This window comes from Elgaria multicarinata, chromosome 1 (genome assembly GCF_023053635.1).
Source record: "Elgaria multicarinata webbii isolate HBS135686 ecotype San Diego chromosome 1, rElgMul1.1.pri, whole genome shotgun sequence".
Lineage (NCBI taxonomy): Eukaryota > Metazoa > Chordata > Lepidosauria > Squamata > Anguidae > Elgaria > Elgaria multicarinata.
Window position 1 is genome coordinate 202,200,335 of NC_086171.1, and position 23,765 is coordinate 202,224,099.

Here is a 23,765-nt window from a genome sequence, read left to right on the forward strand (position 1 = left end):
GGGCTTTGTTTCCAGACCCCTGATCATCCTGGTTGCCCTCCTCTGAACACGCTCCAGCTTGTCTGCATCCTTCTTGAATTGTGGAGCCCAGAACTGGATGCAATACTCTAGATGAGGCCTAACCAGGGCTGAATAGAGAGGAACCAGTACCTCACGTGATTTGGAAGCTATACTTCTATTAATGCATCCCAAAATAGCATTTGCCTTTCTTGCAGCCATATCGCACTGTTGGCTCATATTCCGCTTGTGATCTACAACAATTCCAAGATCCTTCTCGTTCGTAGTATTGCTGAGCCAAATATCCCCCATCTTGTAATTGCATTTGGTTTCTCTTTCCTAGATGTAGAACTTAGCATTTATCCCTATTAAATTTCATTCTGTTGTTTTCAGCCCAGCACTCCAGCCTATCAAGATCACTTTGAAATTTGTTTCTGTCTTTTGTGTCATCTGCAAATTTGATAAGCATTCCCTGCACTTCCTCATCCAAATCATTAATAAAAATTAATAAAAAGACCTGGCATTTGGTCTTGCACTTGGTAGTTAGGAGTTCCTTTTTAAAACTAAAATAAAAGCAGGCTTCTCTCTGCTTTTGGGTGTGCTTGAGCTTCTTGCCCTGGGGTACGGCAGCAATAGTGTCACCTTCCCGCAATTACACGTGCATCTATGTGGTGGTTTAAATAGTCAATAGTTGGTTATTTAACCACCATGGGTTATCGTGTTGTGTGGTGAGAGTTTTTTAACCGATGGTTGGTTCTTTGGCCGAAATAACCAAAGCAAATAATCAGAGTTATGAAGGCCCTCAAAACAAAAACCTGGGAAAGTTTGGGGGGGAAACCCTGTTCCCCCCCCCCCGAAGCCGTCCTTGTTTTTTTCTGAAAAATGGGGGGGGGGGGGGTTGTGAAGAAAAAATGGATTATCTAATGTTTTATTATAGCATAATGAATAAAATGTTTAAGACATAAATAATTTTCATTGTTACTAATGTTGATGGTTTCTTCTGGTGTGTTTTTAAAAAAATTGTTTTTGCCTTCTCCTAATAAATTGGCAAAACTAAAGAGGTTCCTTACAGTTCAGGTGTGCCTTACACCTCAGGAGCTTGTAGCTCCATTTGTTGCCACAACAAAAAAGTAAAAAATTTAAAAAGTAAATACAATTTGTAATAATTGACTGAATACACTGTACTTTTAATATACCAAATGTGATGATTTTATGCCAAACCAACTTGTATAATTGCATTTTATGGTCCTGAGGTAACAAAGTGAATTTCAATCTGTAAAAAGTGCTAATATTGCTTTCCCCCCCCCCCCCAATTTTTAGCAAAATTTATTTTTTTCCAAAAAAAATGAAAAAAAAGCGGGTTTTTTCCCATAACTTCAAAATTTCTGGAAATTTTACATCTCTGCAAATAACCAACACTGTGCAGAGTTAGCTATTTGAACCACCATTGGTTATCGTGTTGTGTAGAGGGTACTGTTGGTTATTTCCTTGGCCAGCGTTAGCTGGACAACCACCTGTCAGGTATGCTTTAAGGTGGATTCCTGCATTGAGCAGGGGGTTGGACTCGATGGCCTTATAGGCCCCTTCCAACTCTACTATTCTATGATTTCATCAGTCACAGAGTCACAAGGCAAGAGCGGTCAAAGCGGTAGCTACCGCTCTAGTCCAGCTGGCAGGATAGATTTTCGGCAGCAATGGCTGATGGGATACTAGCGGGAGGACTGAGCAGGGATAGGGTGCGAGGGATGAGTGATTCAACTCCGCTCGGATCCTAACCCTCACCACAGTTGATTATTACCATATTTCTTCGATTGTAAGACGCCATCAATTGTAAGACACACACTAATTTCAGTACCACCAACAGAAAAAACAACCCTAAGACACACCCGCGATTCTAAGACGCACCCCGTTTTTAGAGATGTTTATATGGGGGGAAAAGTGCGTCTTAGAATTGAAGTATCATGTTAAGTGGGGAGTACCCACTAGATAAACAACTGTCGAGTTGATAATTACCCCACCATTGACTATCGTGTTGTCTGAACACAGCCTATTATTCCTCAACATGATTGGTTTTAACACTCTAGCTTCCCAAAATATCTCCGTAGAGTGGCATCCCCAAGTCTCTGAATTCTGCATTTCCACTGGCTGTGCAATTGTGTCTAGTTCTCATGGTTACTATGGATACGCTTGAAAGTGTAGGTAACCCCTAGTGATGTCTTTTTAGCATAAAGTGTGCTGAAACAGCATTTGTAGCAAGCAGGGGCAGGGTTTGAGTGCTCTTAAGTAATACCTCATTGACTCTAAATACATGTGTTCTGCTTCTGTTAAATATATACAAATTTGCCTAATTTGTTAAGGTTACAGAATTGGGCTTTCTGTTGATGGAGATTTTGTTTCATTGGGATGGAGTTTCATTGTTTCATTGGGATGGAGTTCATTGGGATGTTTGTGAACATGCAGAGCATATGCAGTTTCAATTATATCCTTTTATGTAGGACTGAAGTCAGGCTTCTCTATATAATGCTCGAATCTCCCTGGTCCAACAACGTGTGTGAAATTTAAAAAATAATGGTACATCCTTGATTTCCTAACAGTGGAGACTCAATTCATTTCAGGTTTGGTTCATTGTAACAATTTCCAGTGGGTAGCTGTCTGTTTGTTGCAGCAAAAACAATATTCAAAAAACAGTGCAGGAACACTTCCCCCTCCAAAGACATCCACTGACCTTAAGGAGGTCATTCTCAAACAAAGCATCATCAAAGGCCATGGCTAGACCAGGCCTATATCCCAGGATTGTCCCAGGATCATCCTTGTGCATCCAAATGCCACACAGGGGATCCTGGGAGCAGGCAGGGATGACCCCTCCATTTGCCTGGGATAATCCTTAGGTCTAGCTAAGTCCATAGGCAGATTTCAATGTGAAACAGTTGAGCTACAGTTCACCAGCAGGTGCAACTCTATCTCATGTGGCTTGAATAGGGACAAAGGTTTTTTTTATCATTCTACATGTGTTTATCAGCTTACGGATGCCAGGATCTGTTATCGCCCAACTGTTTTGTGAATGGCCACTGTTAAAGGAATTAACACTGTCTGTCCTTTTTGCATTTAAGTTGCCTCTGACCTCAATGTTTATGATTCTCTCTCTCTCTCTCTCTCTCTCTCTCTCTCTCTCTCTCTCTGTGTGTGTGTGTGTGTGTGTGTGTAAAGATACATACACACGGAACTAAGGATAAAATTTCATGCATCTGATGATGCAGACTTTTGTCATAATAAATTTGTTAGTACTTAAGGTGCTACAAGGTTCTTCATTGTTTTAATTTCATTGTTAGGCAACTTGGGTCCCTTTGGAACAAAAAGGGCATATACATTTTTAAAAAGTCCATGGTGAGTGATCCTAAGTATGCATTTAAGCTAAAGAAAAACTACTTCCTAGATTAGGCCAAGATCCATCATTGCAGGAATCCCAGCCGCATGGAGACTTTTGGGTGTACACCACAAACCAGGTTGTGGACCACTGGCTGCCATCTGTCTTCCACTCTGTCTAACGGCATGCTTAGTCAATGAAGTTGGTTCTAGAGGAAGAAGTATCTTAATGCACAGTGTCCCCATTACTGTACATCTCACCAGTGCTGATGCAAGAATTCTTACCACTAGCGCAAAGGTAATAGCATACACTTAAGGGACAATGTTTTCCAAATACTAGGTTGCAATCTACCAAAAAGGTCTTCTTGTCCCATTGCTAGAAGTAGGAATTAGTGACTATGCAGTAGAGTTATCTAAACTTTTATTGGCTGCAATTAACAGAAAACCTCTGGCATACTGTTTTGTATGCTGCTGGACAATCGTTTTGCGGGATCGTTTCACTTTCTCATGTCCAGGAGTACCCTAAAGGTATGTTGCCTGTGCCTCCCATTCCATAAAGTGATTTAAGAATCACTGAGCCATCTATTGAATGCTGTTGTGTCAGCAATAAAATATGAAGAACCCTCAAATGCAACTGCCATGATCCCTAACCAGCATAGCCAATGCTCAGGGATAATGGGAGTTGTGGTCCAACAACAACTGGAGGGCCATACGTTCCCCATCCTTGCCTTAGAGGAATCTTGAAAAGCTAGGGTAGGTAGGTGTATGTGTGCATCTATTTGGATCTATCCTGTAATTTTGCTGTAGTTGTTACAACTATTCTGTTCATGCCTATATCAAACATGCAGCTTACATCAACTGCTACGCTCCTATTTTAAATTTGCCAGAATTCAAGTAACAAGGGAGTTTGCATATTTTCTTCCTTCGGTGGTGTGCATTTCTTGAAGATATTTGTAGGGATCAAAACAACCCTTCCTATTTTCTGCCCAAGATGGTCAGCCTTCCTGTTTGAATTGCTCATTCACTTTGCCATTTCTGCTTTGTGCTGGGAACAGCTAATAAGCAGTGAGAGTAGCTAGCAGTACAACAGAAACCCCCTTTCTTTGCTCTCCCTGCCTCAGCACACAGGGCTGTCTTTGAGCGCTTGTGTCAGATAAAGTTGTGAGCACCACCAGAACTGTTAGGCATTGTTCAGGACAATGATATTTTCTTCTTATAGTACAGTACATGCCTGCAACTGTCCCTGTGGTCTCTGCTCACTCTCTTCCCCCATACCTTGTAAGTTCTTTTCTATGTTCTTCATTTGCATGTGATTTTCACAGATACAACAGCAGATTTTGTAGATTTAAGGGAAAGCTGTGTTTGGTTCCAAGAAAGAAAGAAAGGAGCATCCATCATTTTAAGCTAGGGATCTGGAACCCACAGCTCTTCAGATGTTCCTGGACATACCTGTCCCACCATCCCTGACCATTGGCCATGCTGGCTAAAGCTGATGGGAGTTGGACTCCCAATGGGTTTCCCATCCCTGTTTTCAGCATTGTTTTCATTGCCAGGGAAACACAAATGTTGGCTGGCCTTCGTACTCAGCTCATCTTTTAAGTAGTCTGGCACATAGATGGGATCCTGGGAAGACATTATTACCATCTTCCATTCTTTGGTGACATGGCTTGGATATAACTAAACCATAGTCCAGAATGCTGCAGCGAGATTATTGATTGGGAATGGGTAGCACATGACTTTATCTGTATCCCGCCCTGAGATCCTTGTGATATAGGGCGGGATATATATGTTTAAATAAATAAATAAATGACTGTCCTGTTAAAAGGGTTTTACTGGCTACCATTCTGTTTTTGGGCACAATTCAAAATGCTGGTTATTTTTTATTTATTTATTTATTGCATTTTTATACCACCCAATAGCTGAAGCTCCCTGGGCAGTTCACAAAAATTAAAGGAGTAGAAAGAGGGGAAAAAACACTGGTACTGAAAAGAGTAAATAAATGAGCTCCCAGTACACGATTTTTACTATTGTTTTAATCGTTGGATTATTTTTTAAAGAAAAGTATTAAAACCATTTATTTACTTCACTGAACACCAGAGTTTTACTCTCTTTTCTGTCACAAATTTTAAACTATTCAAAGTATAAAACAAACAGTATAAAAACATGATATGAAATACAATATAAAAGCGCAACCAGGACAAAATCAGCAACAGTGCAGAAATACAAATTTAAAACAGCAAAGTTAAAATCACATTTATAGATTGTTAAAATGCTGAGAGAATAAAAAGGTCTTCACCTGGTGTCTAAAAGAATATAGTGTAGATGCCAAGTGAACCTCCTTAGGGAGCTCATTCCACAGCCGGGGTGCCACAGCAGAGAAGACCCTCCTTCTTATGTGACCTATAAAGCCCTATGTGGCTTGGGGCCAGGCTGTCTGAAAGACCACTTCCTCTCACACAAGCCAGGTTTTAAGATCTTTAGGAGAGGCCCTTCTTTCAGTACAGCCACCTTCAGAAGCACATTTGGTGGCAGTGCACAAGAGGTCCTCCATTGGTGGATGCTCCCAAGCTGTGGAACTTCCCGCCAGTGGAGGTTAGATTGGCTCCCTCCACTGTCCCCTTTGCCAGGAAGCAAAGACATTTTAATTCAAGGAGGCCTTTGGTATGTAAGCTGGTCTATTGGGTTGGTTCTGTTTTTATTCTCTTATTGCTGTGTTTTTAACTGCTTTTAATGTATTTGTTTTGCAAATGTTTTAATAAAATTAAATTTTAGTTTCTGTGATTGTAAGCTACACAGGGGCCCCAACTGGGACCCTAGCTTGTTAAGCAGGGGGACTTTTAAGATCCTGATTGGGTGCCCCTGTAACAACTCTAGAATAAAAATGAAAAAAGGGTATGGCTGCCAGATATGGATTTAAGGTAATATCTGTTTTGGCCCTCATACATTTGCCATTAGCATTGTCCAGAGGTCTTTCTCTTAGAAACACTGAGCTCCACTCTTTCTGGTTACAGCTAAGCACTGCCTTACAGAACAAGTGTTGGTTGTCAAAAATTTGGGTGAATGATGCTGGAAATTAAAACATTATGTCTTCCAACTTGTACCCTTTCATTGTTCTGCAATCTGTTTTTACATGTCAGCTCCTTTCCTGTAAATGCTGTTAAAATTTTTGGCTGAACTAAAAATACGTTCTTTCTCCACTTTGCCTCCAAGCAGGGCTTTATGCAATAAACAGTTGATCAGACATTTCTACCGCTTCACAAATGAGTATCGCGCCGAATTCTGCTCCAGTTCTAAGGAATAAAAACAGTTCCACTTCTAAGGAAACTGTAGTGTTTTCTGTGCATAAATGGAGCAACCCACTGGGGGAATCCAGTTCTTAAGAAGTTAATCCTGTTTATAAAACAAAACAGATGATGGTTTGAAACTTAAGTCCTAAGCAAGCAGCAGAAGCTTTGGGAATTGTATATACTAGTTATTTTTGTGTGTGGTTTATAGTTGAAGATCACTCATCTCTCTGCTGCTTCCAAAGACTGATAATAGGCAAAATGGGTCAGGTAGTAACTCTTACAGGAAAAATGAAGATGGTAGAATGCCATTTTGATTTGCATGTAACACTTTGCCATGAAAGTTTGTTTCTGCCACTTATAAGTCTTTAAAACTTAGCTCAAACAGTTAGCAGTCCTGTGAGCTGGCAAAATTTGTTTTCTTCTTGGAACATAGAAAAAAAAACTCTTGGTATTTCCATTGTGTTCATCCCAGGAGGAGTCTTAGTAGGGAACAGGGCAGAAGTAAGTGAGTAGCTTCTTACGAAGCAGAGACAGTAGCAAACAGACTTGGGTGGAACAGGATTAATCCATCCAGAGTGAACTAGCTATAGAACAATGCACAAAATTTTCAATTTGGCATCTGTACCTTTTAATTATGCTGATTTTTGTTTTTGTTTTTCCCCCTCTCCTGTTTTAATGTAGAAATTGTGACTTATGTTTTTAATGATGATTCCATTTCTTTACTTCCTTGTTGACTGGAAATAATTCTCTCGTCCCCCTCTTTTCCACTCTTCCATTATGACTCACCCTTAGTGGGTTTTTTAAAAAAAAAAAAAAAAAAAAGCCTTTGTCACACAATTCCTATGTTCTAACTCAGTGGCGATCAGCGTTTTTCAAGCTAGAGACCCTGTAGCTCCAGCTACTGAGGCCACTTGAGGGCTTTACCTGGGATGTGGGGTGCCACTCCTCTTCCACTTTCCCAGTCAAGCAACAATCCCATGCACCGGACTTGACTGGAGTCCTTTTCAGGCTTCCCCATCCCCCCAGGTTGTCCAAGCGGAGCCTCATCAGTCAGACACCAGGTAGGCAAATTCCAGGAGACTCACTTAGTTCGTGGTATGGAATGGATCTTCTTCCCATCGCTGAGAGTGCTCTGCTCAGTGCTGCAAAACTCTCCCAGTGTGGTTCCACATTGCTCTTGCTCGTCCACCTGGATGTCCAATTTCCCCTCCAGTGCCTGTGCAGTACACCACTGTAGCTAGCCAATCACGATGCTCTTTGGCTCTGCCCCACCCCACAGCTAATTGGCTGATTGCCCTGCCACCTTACAGCTGCTGATTGGCAGGTCTCCTGACTCCCCACCCCAAAAGCCTCCATCTGTAGCCCAGATCACAGCAGCCAGCCCACTGCTCAAGAAAACAATGAGGCAAAACTAAAGAGCCCCTGCTGAGAGTGAGCAGCTACTGCAAGAAGAGAGAGAGAGAAGTAGAGAGCTGCACTTGAGGTGATTGGGAACCGCCGGTGGCCTTTGGGCCTTGCAGCGAATTGAATGTTGGTTGACTATTTTTCTCATAGTGTAGCTACATGACTCATAGGGTGGATGCTGGACCATATGTTCCAGCAGACTTTGTTCATGTGTTATCTGGACTGGCAACTCCATGGTGTTCTTGTCATGCTACCACATAAGCCACATAAGCAAAAGGTCAACATGTTGCCCTGAATGGCAAGAAGTGGCTGTACCAGTCCAGGTATCATGTAAACAAGGTTAAGGAAAAATTGTATACCTGGCATTTCATATTTCGAAGGGCCATTTTCCAACAAAACTTCAGAAAGGAACACATTTTGCATATTCTTCTGGTTTATCATTCCTTAACATTCTTAAGTTAAAAAATTGCTGATCCTTGCTTAACTGCAAATGTCTCCAGAGATACAAGATGATGACTAAAACTTGTCATGTAAAGCTTTAGAAACGCTGTTTTTAGCAAGAGCCTTGCTATGAATATGTTTAAGTGTTGCCCTTTTAGCGGGGGTTTCTGTTTAAAGACTGGAGAAAAGCCAATGTTGTCTAGATTGATAGTCATATGAAACCCCCCATGGGCTCTATTAAATAGAAGCAAGAAAAACATTACTAAGGATTCAGTCCAAAAAGATGCATGGCTTGCACTCTTCTCATAGAATGGGACTTCTGACATGCATGGAGAGTTGTTGCTACCTGGAAGAGTCAGCTGGCCTGTTCAGACAACAAGCTAGGCCATGGTTAGGCCGCTAAACTTTTTGTAGCCTTTTTCATGATTAGTGAACATATTTAAACCATGTTTATGTAGCCACCATGGTTAGAAGTGGTTCACACAGCATGCAAAGCCATGATGTTTATCTCAAAATGCTTAACTCCCATGGCTTAGTGTGTTGTCTGAACAGGGTCAAAGAGGCTTCCCCATGTGCACAAGTGTTCTTGGGAAAACTTAAGGTCTACAACAAGATAAATCAGTAATGAAGCAGGTTGTCTAGAATAATAGCAGAGTTCTGAATGAAACTTGAGTTTCATTCTCAGTGATAGAAACTGTTTCAGTTCGCATGTCCCAATAAGCTACCATGGGTTAATTAGTAGGCCATTGCTAGATCAGGCTATATCCCAGTCTGATAACCGGGGTCGCCCCTGTGCGTCCAGATGATGCACAAGGGATCCCGGGCTCAGGGAGGGATCAACCCTCCCTGGCCCCGGGATATAGCCTACTCCTTCTAGCCCAATTTTTCCTGTGGTCTCGGGCTGAGCCCGAGACCACGAGTGTGTAGCCCATTCCGCCGCTTTTTCTGGCTCCACACAATTACTCGCATGTATCTGGGAGAAGCCACGCACGGGGCGCAGCACTTCCCAGTAGTGCTGCACCCATTGGGGGCAGGGTGGGGGGAGCAGGGAAATCAAATTAATTTTTAAAAAACTTACCTTTAGCCGTTTGTACGCTCCTGCGCAGCCAGCCCTTTAAAAAAATTTTAAAAAATGGCGGACGCAATGGGTCGTTCCTTTAGCCCGCCGCATCTGACATCTAGACAAGGGCGACAGCCCGCAATAGTTGCATCGTGGGCTCTCCCCTCCTCTGTCGTGGATTTTAAGGTAGGTCTAGCAAAGCCCTATGACTCACGCCAGCAGCCATTTTAAATATGCAAGCTGCTTGTTGTGTCATGCAAACCCAGGTGTTGTGTGTTATTTGAGGGTTAACCCTAGAACAACCAGCCCACTCTCTGTCTCAGCTGGAATCTTAGCTTACTCTTTTGTTTTTAAAGGACATAAACTACATTTGGTTTTTAAAAACGTGCTGTGCCTACCACAAAGCTTCCTGTTGCTAGAAGTGAGTGAGAGAGAGAGCGCTTCTGTCAGTAGATGTTCTCCATAGCAGCAGTTTCTAAACTTAGGAGGCAACTTTTCACACTGACCAATCTGCCACAGAACCCTATGCTTTTACGGCGTTATTCTGCAGTTCACATTGGCCAGGTCTGTTGGGCTTTTCCTCTGGCTTGTGTTCTAGGTTGCAGGAATCTAAGTTCACACATATTGTAGCTCACCTTCCACAAGATGTAATGTTGGCCGCCACTTTGGATGGCTTTAAAAGAGGTTTGGACAAATTCATGGATGATAAAGCTGTCAGTGGCTACTAGTCCTGATAGCTATATGTTGCCTTAAGTATCAGAGGCAGTGTGCCTCTGTATACCTGTTGCTGGGGAACATGGGTAGGACGGTGCTTTTGCACTCATATCCTGTTTGTGCATTTCCCTGCACAGATGGGTTGCCATTCTGTGAACAGAATGCTGGACTAGATGGACCCTTTGTCTGATCCAGCATTTCTCTTCTTATGTTCCTTCATATGTTAACAGTTTCTCAAATAACTTCTGTAAACCGCCCAGGGTGCTTCAGCTATGGGGCTGTATATAAATGTAATAAAATAAAATAAATAACACAAAACCTATAATTAGTTCCACAAGTGAACACTTGAGGAATCTTGTGCAGCAGCATGGACTTTGGATCACTAGCTTTTAACGGACTTGCTTTCAAGACTGCTTTAGATGGAAGTTGCCTGTTTTCCGTGCCTTAGTGTGAAACTTGACTTGCTCGCTTGAGTTACCTGGGGCCATTGTTTGAGGTGCATGTTTTCTCTGTAGACTACACACTGATCTGTGGGACACTGGTAGATGGATGGTTTTAGTGTAGCCAGGGATTAAACTAGAGAGGTGTAAACTTGTTTTATTTTAGGGTTTGTTTTGGTGGTTAAGCCATTGAAAAAACATGTTTGAACCATGGGAAATACTAGTGGAGCTGTTCTACAGAACAAATTAGTAAATGGACGTAGTAGAATTCTGAACTGTATTACTTATTTCAAGTTGTAGGTTATACTTTTGAATGCACCCAAATCCCAAGGAGTTCATAGAATCATATCATAGAATAGTTGAGCTGGAAGCAGCCTATAAGGCCATTGAGTCCAACCCCCTGCTCAATATTAAATATATGAGAAGGGATGCTGAGAAGAGAGTGCCTTTTCCAAGCCTATTTATTTATTAGATTTGTTCCCTGCATTTCTACCAAAACATGGCATTCGTGGCAGGGTTGCAAATGAGTGTAAATTTGAAATTGGGATTAAGTTCTGAACTCCTCCAGACGGGATCCTCTTCTAAGAACAACAAATACGTGCATAAAAATTGCTCTGATTTAAAATCTAGATCTGGGTGAAAGTTGTGGCTCTTTTTTGAACTTCTTACATAGACATAATGCTTTTTTTGCCCTAGTTTCTTTTGTACATGTTTTAAATAAACCATTTTATGCAGTTCTATAATGCTACTGCACAAAGTGATACGCTAAACTGGTATAATGTGCCACTGGTATATTAAATACAAAATGGACTGCGGCATATTTTGGAAATAGTGCAGCAGTCTTTATTTTGGGGTTGTTATTCCTCAGTTTCTTGACTGTAGCTCTTTAAAAATCCGCAAAAGAGTATAATAAGGTGTATATGAGAACTATATTTTCTGACCTTTAATCTCTTTGCTGCCGTGGCCACAGGCGAGCTGAATGCTGGCTGCTCTATATTCTCAACATTCCTAACTTCTTGTACTAAGTTTTGGTTCGTTATGTTCTCTTCAAGCAGCTTTGCCTTGCCCTTAAACCACACTTCTAGACTCTTGTGTAAGAAGCTTTTAAATTCTCTCTTTTTTCTTCTCTTATGCACATGCACCCACCCATCTGAAGTATTAATAGCTTTTTCCCAACTCAGGTGTGGGTAATGAGACAAATGCTTTCTTTGAAATGCAGTATCTAGAATTATTTAGGTCTTGAGATAAGGATATATAGAATCACAATTTTCTCTTGGAAAAAAGCTAACATTCCTTTTTTTAGTATTGTTTACATGTGTATCTAGAGGAGAGGTCACTCCACTGCCTTGTAAATTTTAACGTTCGTTACTTTGGATGATAGCTTGACTGCATTTACAGTGCAGACTGTGAAAACTAGCTTCCAGTAACTATATCCAGTACATCCTGTTAAAGCTCCGAGAATCATGGTTTCAGAATCTATAAACCTCTGTCCATCATGATGGCAAAGAATAAGGTTGCTGGTCGTGGCGCAGTGGAGCTCTGTGTTAAGCTACATGTGGACTGCTTTGTGTATGATTGATGTATCTAGCCTTGCCTAATGAGAGTTCTCCAAGTAAAAGACCTGCCTTGCTGGGGGAGACTAAAATATGATCTAGTGCTGTGTTCTGTTTTCCAGATGCTTCTGGGAAGGTCACAAGTAAGGCATGAAGAAAGCATCATTCCTTTGTCTGCATCATCTAAGCCCATCTAAGCCCATGCAGCACAGAAACCCAATGAGTTGTGTCAGTGGGGTGGGTGGGATGCATGTATGTATGGTTGTGTGTGAATGAAGTGGGTGGGTGGGTCTTTGGCCCCACCCACCTTTGGCTTTGGCCATGCCCACTGTTGACAAGCAGCTTCCAAACATTGCCCACAAGGGAATGCATCCCTTGGGTTGTTGCTGTTACTATTATTGTATTTATATCCCGCCATTCCCCAATACCGGGATGCAAGGTGGCTTTACAAAATTTAAAAAATATACAATTAAAAAATATAAATAGAAATATGCAAAAGTTTAAATAGAATTAAAACAACTTAATATTAAAACATTTTTTAAAAATTTAAAGACAACAATAAAATAATCCAACGCATTAACACAGATCCAGAGTATTCCCAAAGGCCCGCTTGAACAAAAATGGTTTTGCCTGCTTCCGAAAACATAGCAAAGAGAGAGCCTGTCAGGCATCCCTGGGAAAGGAGTTCCAAAGCCTTGAAGCAGCCACCAAGAAGGCCATCCCCTGCGTTCCCACCAGGTATGCCTGTGATGATGGAGGGACCGAGAGAAAGGCCTCCCCTGAAGATCTCAGGGCACGAGCATGCTCATATGGGAGAATACAGTCTTTCAGATAACCTGGCCCTGAGCCATAAAAGGTTAAAAGAGGTTCACCATGCATGATTTGGAGATACTCTCTCTAAAGCAGGGGTGGGCAACCTCAGGCCTAGGGGTCAAATCTGGCCATCCTGGGGTCTCAATCCTACCCTCTAGGTCTTCCAAGGTGGCCGTATCCTATTCCCCCAGCCCCTTCTTCCCAAACAACAGTCTTTATTTGTGGGGTTTTACCCCTTCTGAAAGGTTGAAATGCCTCTCCTTAGGCTTACTGGCAGTAAGAGCTTTAAGCTACGGTATGCTGCCCCCATTGCCTTCAGTACCACCCAAGAGCTTCTCTGAAATTGGACTCAGTCCTTGGAGATTTCCTCCCCTGCTCTAAATATTTAGTTATCTTGGGCCTGTTCAGACAACATGCTAAACTGTGGTTAGGCCGCTAACCCTTTTGCAGCAAAGGATTAGTGAGTGTGTTTAAACCGTGGTTATGTAGCCACCATGGTTAGGAATGGTTCACACGACACGCTAAGTCATGGTTCACATGATAGGGTCCTTGACTAATTGGTGATAGACCTATGTACCGGAATCTGTCCAGGTTTTTTTTTAAGGACATCTAAACTGCCGAATACTGCCTCATCTTGGGGTACTGACTTTTATAAGTCAATTCGGGTCTAGTCCTATGCAGGTTTAGACAGAAAAAAGTCCTACAATTCCCAGCATGCTCCAGCCAGGGACCTCTTTTCTGTCTAAATATGCATAGGATTGAGCCTTTAATCATTGCATGAAATACATTCTTTTGTTCTGATTTTGCTACAAAGCACTTTCAAGAGGGATGCATACCAGCTTTCTCCATATTCATAATTTTATAAACCTCTTGCCATAAACCTTTGAACCTTTTCAATGGGGGAGGGGGGGAAGGAATTCTTATTTTTTCTTTCCTAGGGAAATCATTAACCATTCGCATAAAGCACTTCTAGCTATAAACATAATTTTATGCGCATTTAGCAAATGTGCTGTGACTTCTTAAAACACTTTTTCGTGGTCACCTCTGTTCAAAATTCTAGAACGGTAGGATAAAGAACTGCGTTGAGTAATTATTTTATTATGTTAAATTACCTTATTTAAGATATTGTGGTATGGTATAAATCCTGTGGATTCTTCTAAACAAGCAACTTTTAAGAAAAAATATGTAAAATTAATTCTGGAAAAGAAGGGGATATGTAAAAAAAAAAATTACTCAGAAGTCAGAACCCTCATCTGAAATTTTAGCCCCCTTGGCTTAGTTCAGGTATTGACCAGAGAAGTCATTAACTCCTGACCTTTCATTTCTGCCCATAATAGCAACTTCCCATTTAGAAACTTTAGATTCTGCAAGCTGGGTTATAATATCCTTTGCTAAGGAGCTATTTATAACTGGTGCTAACAAGGCCTTGCATACTCTTCTATTTAAAGTTGGAAACTTAATATGCCTAACACTACGGGAAAGCATTTGTTGGAGCATAACACAAATGTAACAAAGTGATGGTCTTACATAGTAAAGAACATTAGCAGGGAACCAGGAAGCTATGAGTTCAAAAGTCACAACACATTTTGCGGTGTGGGGTGCTTCTGTTCAGGTTCAGTTAATTCCATTCCCCCCTCCTCTCTGGTTTTCCATTTCCACCCTTGAACAGTCCACCAGCTTTATGTGCGCACAGAGCATGTGCTTGTACTTAGTAGGCTTATCTTTCAAGATACCCCCCATTAGGGTTTTTTTTATAAAGATTTTTCTTTTGTACTCTTGTAAACCTTGGGGTTAGGGTTAGGGTCTGTTGATACCTCCTCCTTGAAAACGAGTTGTCATTTAGGCTACATTAGGCTTTAGAAATATTATTATTATTATTATTATTATTATTATTAATAATAATAATAATAATAATCTATTAAATTTATATGCCTCCCCATAGCCGAAGTTCTCTGGGCGGTTTACAAAAGTTAAAAACAGTGAACATTAAAAAACTACAAAACTTAAAAACATCAAAAATATAAAAACAATAGTATAAAACAACAGTATCCATTTAAACAACAACAGTTCTGGGGTCTATTTTAAAAAAACCTTAGCATATGTTGTTAAATGCTGTTAAATACCTGGGAGAAGAGAAAAGTCTTGACCTGGTGCCGAAAAGATAACAAAGTTGGTGCCAGGCGAGCCTCATTGGGGAGGTCATTCCATAATTGAGGGGCCACCACTGAAAGGGCCCTCTCCCTTGTTGCCATTCTCCGAGCTTCCCTCGGAGTAGGCACTCGGAGGAGGACCTTAGCAGTGTACGGGTAGATTCATGTCAGGAGAGGCGTTCCGTCAGGTATTGTGGTCCCAAGCCGTGTACTCAGTTTAATTGCTGTCGAACACCTCAGTGTCTGCCTTGGAATCCAAGCACATTACTGAGAATTCTGGGGCATGTTCTAGACCCCGAACTTGTATAGTCAGACGCCTGACCTAGAATGCACCCAATTCTTCCTTGCAGCTGCAAGAGTGGCAGTGATAGGTAGCTATTCAGTACAGGTTGCCCGCTATTTTCGTTTTCTTATTAAATGTTCCTCATAAGCTTGCATGGAATACTGTGCGCAGTTCTGGTCACCAAACCTGAGAAAGGCTATTGTAGAGTTTGGAAAAGTGCAGAAAATGGCAACTAGAATTAGCAACTCTCTTATGTGGAAATGTTATAATGTCTGGGACTGTTGAGCTTAGAAAACAGGTGAATAAGGGGAGACATATTAGAGATGTACAGAATTATGCATGGTGTGAAGAAGGTGGACAGGGAGTCATTTTCCTTCCTCTTACAATTCTAGAACCCAGGGTCATCCCATGAAGCTAATTGGGGGGAGATTCAGGACAGATGAAAGGAAGTACTTCTTCATACAGTGCATACTTAAAGTGTGGAACTCACTTCCATAAGATGTAGTGATGGCCACCAATTTGGATGGCCATCAAATGGGGTTAGACAAATTCCTGGAGGGGAAGGCTATCAATGGCTACTAGTCCTGATGGCTACATGCTACCTTCAGCAATACATAAATACACAGTTGCTGGGGAATATGAGCTGGAAAACTTTTGGCCATGTTTGCCGATGACACCAAATTATTTAAGGTTGTTAAAACATAAAGGGATCTCTCCAAGCTGGGAGAGTGGCCATCCAAATAGGAGATGCGGTTCAATGTAAGCAAGTGTAAGGTGATGCATGTTGGGGCAAAAAACCCAACTTCAAGTATAACCTAATGGCATCTGAGCTAGCGGTGACTGAGCAAGAAGGAGCTCTTGGGATTGTGGTGGACAGCTCGCTGGAAATGTCCACCCAGTGTGCGGCCGCTGTAAAGAAGGCAAACTCCATGTTAGGCATTATAAAAAAAGGAATTGAGAATAAAATGAACAATATCATACTGCCTTTATACAAATCTATGATGTGACCACACTTAGAATACTGTGTACAGTTCTGGTCACCACACCTAAAAAAACATATTATAGAGCTGGAAAAAGTGCAGAAAAGGGCGACTAAAATGATTTAGGGGCTGGAGCATCTCCCCTATGAGGGAAGGTTACATCAACTGGGATTGTTTAGCTTAGAAAAAAGGAGGCTAAGAGGAGACATGATAGAGGTGTACAAAATTATGCATGGTATGGAGAATGTGGACAGGGAGGCATTTTTCTCCCTCTCTCAAAATACTAGAACCTGGGTCATCCCATGAAGCTGATTGGTGGGAGATCCAGGACAAATAAAAGGAAATACTTCTTCACACAGCACATAGTTAAATTATAGAACTTACTACCACAAGATGTAGTGATGGCCACCAATTTGGATGGCTTTAAAAGGGGGTTGTATAAATTCCTGGAGGCAAAGTCTATCAATGGCTACTAGTCCTGATACTTCTGTGCTACCTCCAGTATTTGAGGCAGTAAGTTGAGGCAGTAAATACTGGCAGTAAGTCCAGAATTTGAGGCACCAGTTGCTGGGGAACATGGGTAGGAGGGTGTTGTTGCACCATGTCCTTCTTGTTCATCCCTGGCTGATGACTAATTGGCCACTGTGTGAACAGAGTGCTGGACTAGATGGACCCTTGGCCTGATCCAGCATGGCAGTTCTTATGTTCTGTTGCATTCATGCGGGTTTCCCATGGACAGCTGGTTGGCCATTCGGTGAACAGAATGCTGGACTTGATAGACCCTTAGTTTGTTCTTATGTTTCTAGGGTTGCTGAAACACAGTTTGAACACCACTGGGCTAGCATCTCAGCAGGAGAGCTTCTAGCAAGTCCACTCTTTGCCATGCTATTTTACTTGTATTGGGGAGTTGTTCTGTGCAAGGAAGCTCTTAAAAATGTGACGTACCACTTCGTTCTGCTCCAGTGTAGACCACATAGTGCCTGTGATGTGCTTTGAGCCCTTTTGAATTGACACATTCTACCCTTCTTTACTTTACAGTGGGAGGGGACATAGCTCACTAGTAGGGCACATGCTTTGCATGCAGAAGTTCCTGGGTTCAATCCCAAACATCATCAGGTGGCGCTGGAAAAATTCCTGCCTGAAACCTTGCAGAGCCATGGTTGCCAGTCACTGTCAGCAATACTGGGCTAGATAGATCCATGGTCTGAGTCAGGCAGCTTCCTATGTTTCTACTTTTGTGGGGGAACTATTTAGAAAAAGCATCCCTGCTATTGCTAAGTGAAGCTATTTAAGCTGTTTCATCCTTGCTGCTCCTGCAAGAGCAATCGCTTAGGGCACTTCACACATGAACCTTTTTGATGTACATTAAGATGTTTAGTTCTATGTTCTGAGAATGTAATGTGTGAGTGTAATAAGGAGGTGTTTGTAAACATTTATTTCCTATCAGTTACATTTGTCAAGAAGCTGTGATTATTTGCAGTTCCCTGCTGGGTGTAGGTTCCATAGCAAGCCTTGTTGCTGCCCTGTGTTTAGAATTGTCCTTAAAAATGGCGTGAATGGAAACCAGACACTTGGCAATTGGTTGAGTCTTGCTGGACTATAATCTGGTCTACTATTGGAGCTGCTGCACCAATGAGCATTCAGTAGGTGGGAACAATGATAGTACCACCTTGAATTGCAAGCTGTGATTTTCTATGAATATTGTATGCGATGTGACTTACCCAGCATGCTCATAGGAGAAGAATGTGTTGACAGCCCTGGCAATGCTGCCAAATTCCTTGTAACTCAAATCTTTTCAGTGGCATGAAATGTGGGCTGCGCGGGACAGAGCCAGGGAAAAGTCACCTGTCCACAAATGTATACTTCTCAATTGGTGATCTGTGGGTCACAGCAGGCTTGCTGAATTCTTCCAAGTAGGCTGTAGCATACCAGCTTTCCCCTTTCATTTGCCAAATACATTATCTGCTGCTTCTAGTAGCTTGTGGCTTTCTGTCATAACCGCCATGTTCCTTGGCTATCATGTTGGTACATGTTTGATGTAAATATGGCAACTCTTTGACTATTATATTTTCATGTGTTTCTTTACACCAGCACCATAACAGAACATGGTAGGAATGGGATGTTGGTAACTACTTGAAATAGCAATGTCATCTGCCTCCCTGAAATGGCCCTAAAGCTATTTTTCCCACTGTAGAGCCAACTTTGACTGGTGCAATCATATGCACCCAAGAGTTGATCTACTTGTTTAGGAAACAAACATGGTACAGATTTCTTGAGACCTACTTCAGACTGTGGGGTAGAGAAACTAGACCTCGGGGTTATCCCGTGAAGCTGATTGGTGGGAGATTAAAGACAAATAAGAGGAAGTACTTCTTCATACAGCGCATAGTTAAACTATGGAATTAACTACCACAAGATGTAGTGATGGCCACCAATTTGGAAGGCTTTAAAAGGGGGTTGGATAAGTTCCTGGAGGAGAAGGCTATCAATGGCTGCTAGCCCTGATGACTATGTGCTATCTCCAGTATCAAAGACAGTAAGCCTATGTAAACTAGTTGCTGGGGAACATGGGTGGGAGGCCATGTTCTGCTTATGGGTTCCTGGTCGACAGCTTGTTGGCCACAAGCTGTCGACCAGGAACCCATGTGAGCAGAGTGCTGGACTAGATGGTCTGATCCAGTATGTCTTTTATGTCTCTTCCTCAACAATTTGGTTATTTTTAAAAAAAATATTTCTAGGCCGCCTTTCAGAGCAGGAGCCTTACAGCGATAAAATCCCATGTAGTAAAAACCAATACAGTGATAAAAGAGCAAATATTTGTAAAAACAACACATGCCAGCAGTTAAAGAACTGGGTAGACAATACTAGATGCCTACAACACAATTGCATCTACAAACCAGAACAGTGCAATAAAACATAATCCGGGAGAGACCAGAGAAAGAATCCAACCATGGCCATTGACCATGCTGGCTGAGGTTGATGAGGTTATACACTGCCCTCAGTCATTGGCAGAAGAGCAGGATGATGAAGAATCCTAGGATGTCATCCTAACCTGTTCAAGCCTCTCTGCGTATTGGGGTAGTTGCATACATCTCTGTGGGTAGGAGAGCTAAGATGCTGTTTGAATGGATTGAAAATATCCTGAAGTTGCCCTTATTCTATTTCACAGGCCCCTTCACAGACGTTGTCACTACGAATCTGAAACTTGGCAACCCTACAGACAGAAATGTCTGTTTCAAAGTGAAGACTACAGCGCCACGCAGGTACTGCGTAAGGCCCAACAGTGGGATTATAGACGCAGGAACGTCAATTAATGTCTCTGGTAAGTTATTCCAATGTTCTTAACAAGCCCAAGTGGTTGTGTGTCTTTGTGTGTCTTTTACTTCATATTCCTAAACACCATTGGTTCCAAATATAGTAGGAAATTAAATAGAGAAGAAACAGATGTTAGATTAAATAAATATACAGTGGAACTTTTTGACAAACTATATTATACCTGGTTTGTCTCATTTTTCAAAAGAAATGAAATTATTTCAGAACAAATGACAATGCTATATGGAAATCAATAAGGAATAAAACTTAAAAAGTTGAAAACAATAAGGTATTATGTGTAGTATCCAACTATGTCATTCCATTCGTGCAAATGGCGTTGTGCTAGCGGAAACTTGGTTCTGAGCTATTTGTAAGAGAAGAATCCAAATAGTTATGTTTGTGCAAGCAAATATTTAGTGGAGTTCTGCTAGCACTATTTGAGTTTGCGTAATGACAGTGGTTACCAAAGGATCATAATTATAAAAAGTAATTGTCGAGTTAATAAATACGTTGCAGCCAGTATCACTGCTCTTACTGGTAGTGGCTGTCCAGGGTTTCAGTCAAAGGTCTTTTTTAAACACCCCCTTCTTGATGCTGTTGACTGGAGATGGTAGATGGTAGGGATTGAACCTGGGACCTTCAGTGTGGAGGACACATGCTCTGCCTCTGAACTACAAGTCCTCCCATAGTTCTTAGGTGGAGCTGTGATCAGAGTGGATTGAATAGTGTGTTCCAAGAAAGGGCATCAAGTATCATAAAACAACTCTGGTATTGCCTCTCCCCAGTCACTTTTATTTGAAATATTTAATAATTTAATGTTTGGTTCAAACTATGTAGAACATGCAAGGAGAAGCAAAGCCTCCAGCTGATCCTGGACTGGTAGCTTTATGCTTGCAAAATGCCACTTAAGGGTTCAACCCTGTCTCCAGATTCTGAGGGTTAACCCTCAGTATGCAATGGGTTTAGGTGGAGTGGGCAGGGCAGCCACATTCCCAAACCACCATTGTGTGTAGAAGTAGAACTTACACCGTTGCATAAGTCATGTACTATCTGAATACCTTTTGGGAAGTAAAGAGTTCCTCTTTGGGCTTGTCTACACCATGTCTATATTCTGGGGTAGTCCTTGGATCGTCCCTGTGTGCCCATATGATGCACAGGGGATCCCGGGGGCAACCTGAGACGAGCAAGGACTTACCCCGGGATATCAGGAACCGCAGAAAACCTGACTTTTCTACGGTTCCGGGACTATCCCTCAGAGCGCAGCCATGTGGCCGCTGCTCCCGGGTCATCCCATCCTCCCCGCAAGTAGCAGGGAACTTGAAATGGGCACAGAGTCGCACGGTAGCAGTCCGTGCCCATCGGGGGTGGAGAGTGGGGTCTGGATTTTGTTTTTCTTACTTTTTGTGGTGGAGCACGAGTGCGCTTCTCTCGCTGTTATTGTTGTTTTAAATGGCGGCTGCAACGTCCTTCCTGGATGTCGTACAGCCACCAAGACACCCAGGGAGGATTGCGGAAGCCGGTAAGTCTGCGATCCTTCCCCTACACCCTTGTGGTGTAGACAATGCCCTCTGTCAGACAATACCACTGATGCTAGTCAGTTTACTCCTGTGTTATTTGAAAACACCTAATTGTTTTCCTAACTTAATTTGTTGCTGCTTTTTTGTTGGAGTTGGGGGAGAAGTCAAATTTATGTAGGCTAAGATAAATGGAAGTATTCAGTTTTTGTAGTAGCTTAGTTGTATGAAACTGAAACATAGCTCTTTGAAACTCTGACACATAATGAAGTCAAATCTGTAAGAAACTGAGGTCCATTTTTTAAAAAAGCTAAATACAGATCATCGTGATGAATTTTAGTAGCAGTTTTAAAATAGCAGCATACCATTACATATAAGCAGTTGGAGTGGGTGAAAGCAAATGTGTTATCCACCCCAGTGATTTCAGAGGATTTATATGTGCTTAATTTTGGCTGGATTGTGCTGTTAGTGTGTCAATACAGACGTGTTTCAACTCTTAATCAGTTTCAGTTGATTTCAAGGGCAGCTTAACTTGTAAAATAGCAAATACTATGACCTTGTAGCACTTCTGTCAGTGCTAATGTGCAGACTTCAAATGCTTAATAGGATAGAAGGAAATAATATTAAATCAGTTTATCTAACGCCTGCTTTAATGATGGCTTTTTTAAAGATACACTGTTCAAGTACACATGCTTTAATATGTATCAGAACTGCTACTAATTCAGTAGTGTTCAAAGACTTTACAACTGGATCCCCATTATGTAATATACAAAGCTAGCTGAGTAGCTAGCTTTGTACATTACATGGGCGCACCATTAAGTGGGTGCACAGGGACGATTCCGGGTCGATCTGGGTTGAAAAAGAATATGGCTTCATTTTTTCTGCTCATATTTCATCCAAGCAAATGCATCTGAGGTCTAATCTACACCAAGCAGGATATTGCACTATGAAAGCGTTACATCAAAGGCAGGAGCCACACTACTGCTTTATAGCGGTATTCAAGTGCACTGACAACCATTGGGGTCCATGGACACATATTCCGTCTTCATAGTACTATATCCTGCTTGGTGCAGCTCCTGCCTTTTATATACCACTTTCATACTGCTTTCATAATACAATATCCTGCTTGGTTTAGATTAGGCCTGAGTCTGGGGGCATGACTACACCTCCCAGCGTTCCGGGAGGAAGGATCCCGCGATATGCTGATCACGTGATCCTCTCCCTGCGTTCACATGCAGCACACGACGTACAGGGAGGAAGGAGGATGTCCACCTGCCATTTTTTTTAAAAAGAATACAGGAGCTGGAGTGCACCTGCGCTCTAGTAAAAAAGTAAGTGTTAAAAAAAGAAAGAAAGCCCTGCTCCCCACCCCACCCCCAATGGCCCTGGACTCTGCCCGTCCCAGCCCCTTCCTTCAGATGACCCTCGCTACTCGCAGGGAAGAGGTAAGAAGCCGGGACGGCTGGCCACACCACCCGCGCTCCTTGGGATCATCCCAGGACCTTGGGAAAAGCCACGAAAAAAGGGTATGGTGATATCCGGGGGAAATGCAGGGATCTTCCCTCCTTGCTCCCGGGATCCCCCATGCATTAAGTGGGCGCACAGGGACGATTCCGGGTCGATCCCCGGGATATCAGCCAGTGTAGACATGCTCTGGGTTGAAAAAGAATATGGCTTCAGAGTCTCTCACTCCAGGTTTGGGTATTACTGTGTGCTGCGAAGAATTTATTCAATTTTTCTGTGGAATTGTAAATCTCGCGAACCATAAATATCCTGTGTGTAAACCTAAATGCTATAAAGTATCCAGCTTATAAACTTGAATCCAATAAAACCAGGTGTGCTCCTTCTCTACTGGGAAATGCACCCGTATCAGAAGGCATTAGATGGCAATATATGATGGCTATTATCAAGCCGCGTTCAATGTTCCTGTATTAAATTAGAAGAGTTCCTCTGAAAGTTTGTTTAACCTGGCTGACGACTGCGTTGGAAACCCTCATGGCAAATATAACCCAGTTTGTGTTAGAAAACCTCTCCCAGGAATTGAGTGTGATGTCTCTAGCCCCATTCCAAAAGGCTCTGTCCCAGTACATGCATCCATAATTTGCTTCCTGGGGGTAAGTCTCATGGCCCTCTGACAAGCAGGGCCTCCGTTAGAGCAACCATTTATGGTGTGGTTTGAAAAACCAGCTGGAAACACTGCTGTTTCTTACTTTCTCTCAATCGCAGTGCAAATCAGAGAAGACCCTACTCTCTCCCAAGACCCTGGACCTGAAGGGGGAATGGACTGGATTATGGAGAATATAAATAATGTTATGTCCTGTGTCACCTGGTAGTGCTGCGGTACATACTTGAAAAACAGTATTTCTTACCTAATCAAGTTGTCTTGGGCACTGATTTTATGGGGGAAAGTTTTTTTGACTTACCCCCTCCTCACCGAGAGACTTTTAAAGTACT

At 42.1% G+C, this 23,765-nt stretch overlaps 1 protein-coding gene across 1 annotated transcript in view; it reads left to right on the top strand.

Moving 5' to 3' along the window:
• VAPB (VAMP associated protein B and C) overlaps positions 1-23,765 on the top strand; it is a 57,489-nt gene that overhangs the window by 14,308 nt on the left and 19,416 nt on the right. Inside the window, exon 2 of the mRNA XM_063146761.1 lies at positions 19,655-19,807. Within this exon, the coding sequence (XP_063002831.1) occupies positions 19,655-19,807 (153 nt within the window). The remainder of the gene's footprint in view (positions 1-19,654; positions 19,808-23,765) is intronic.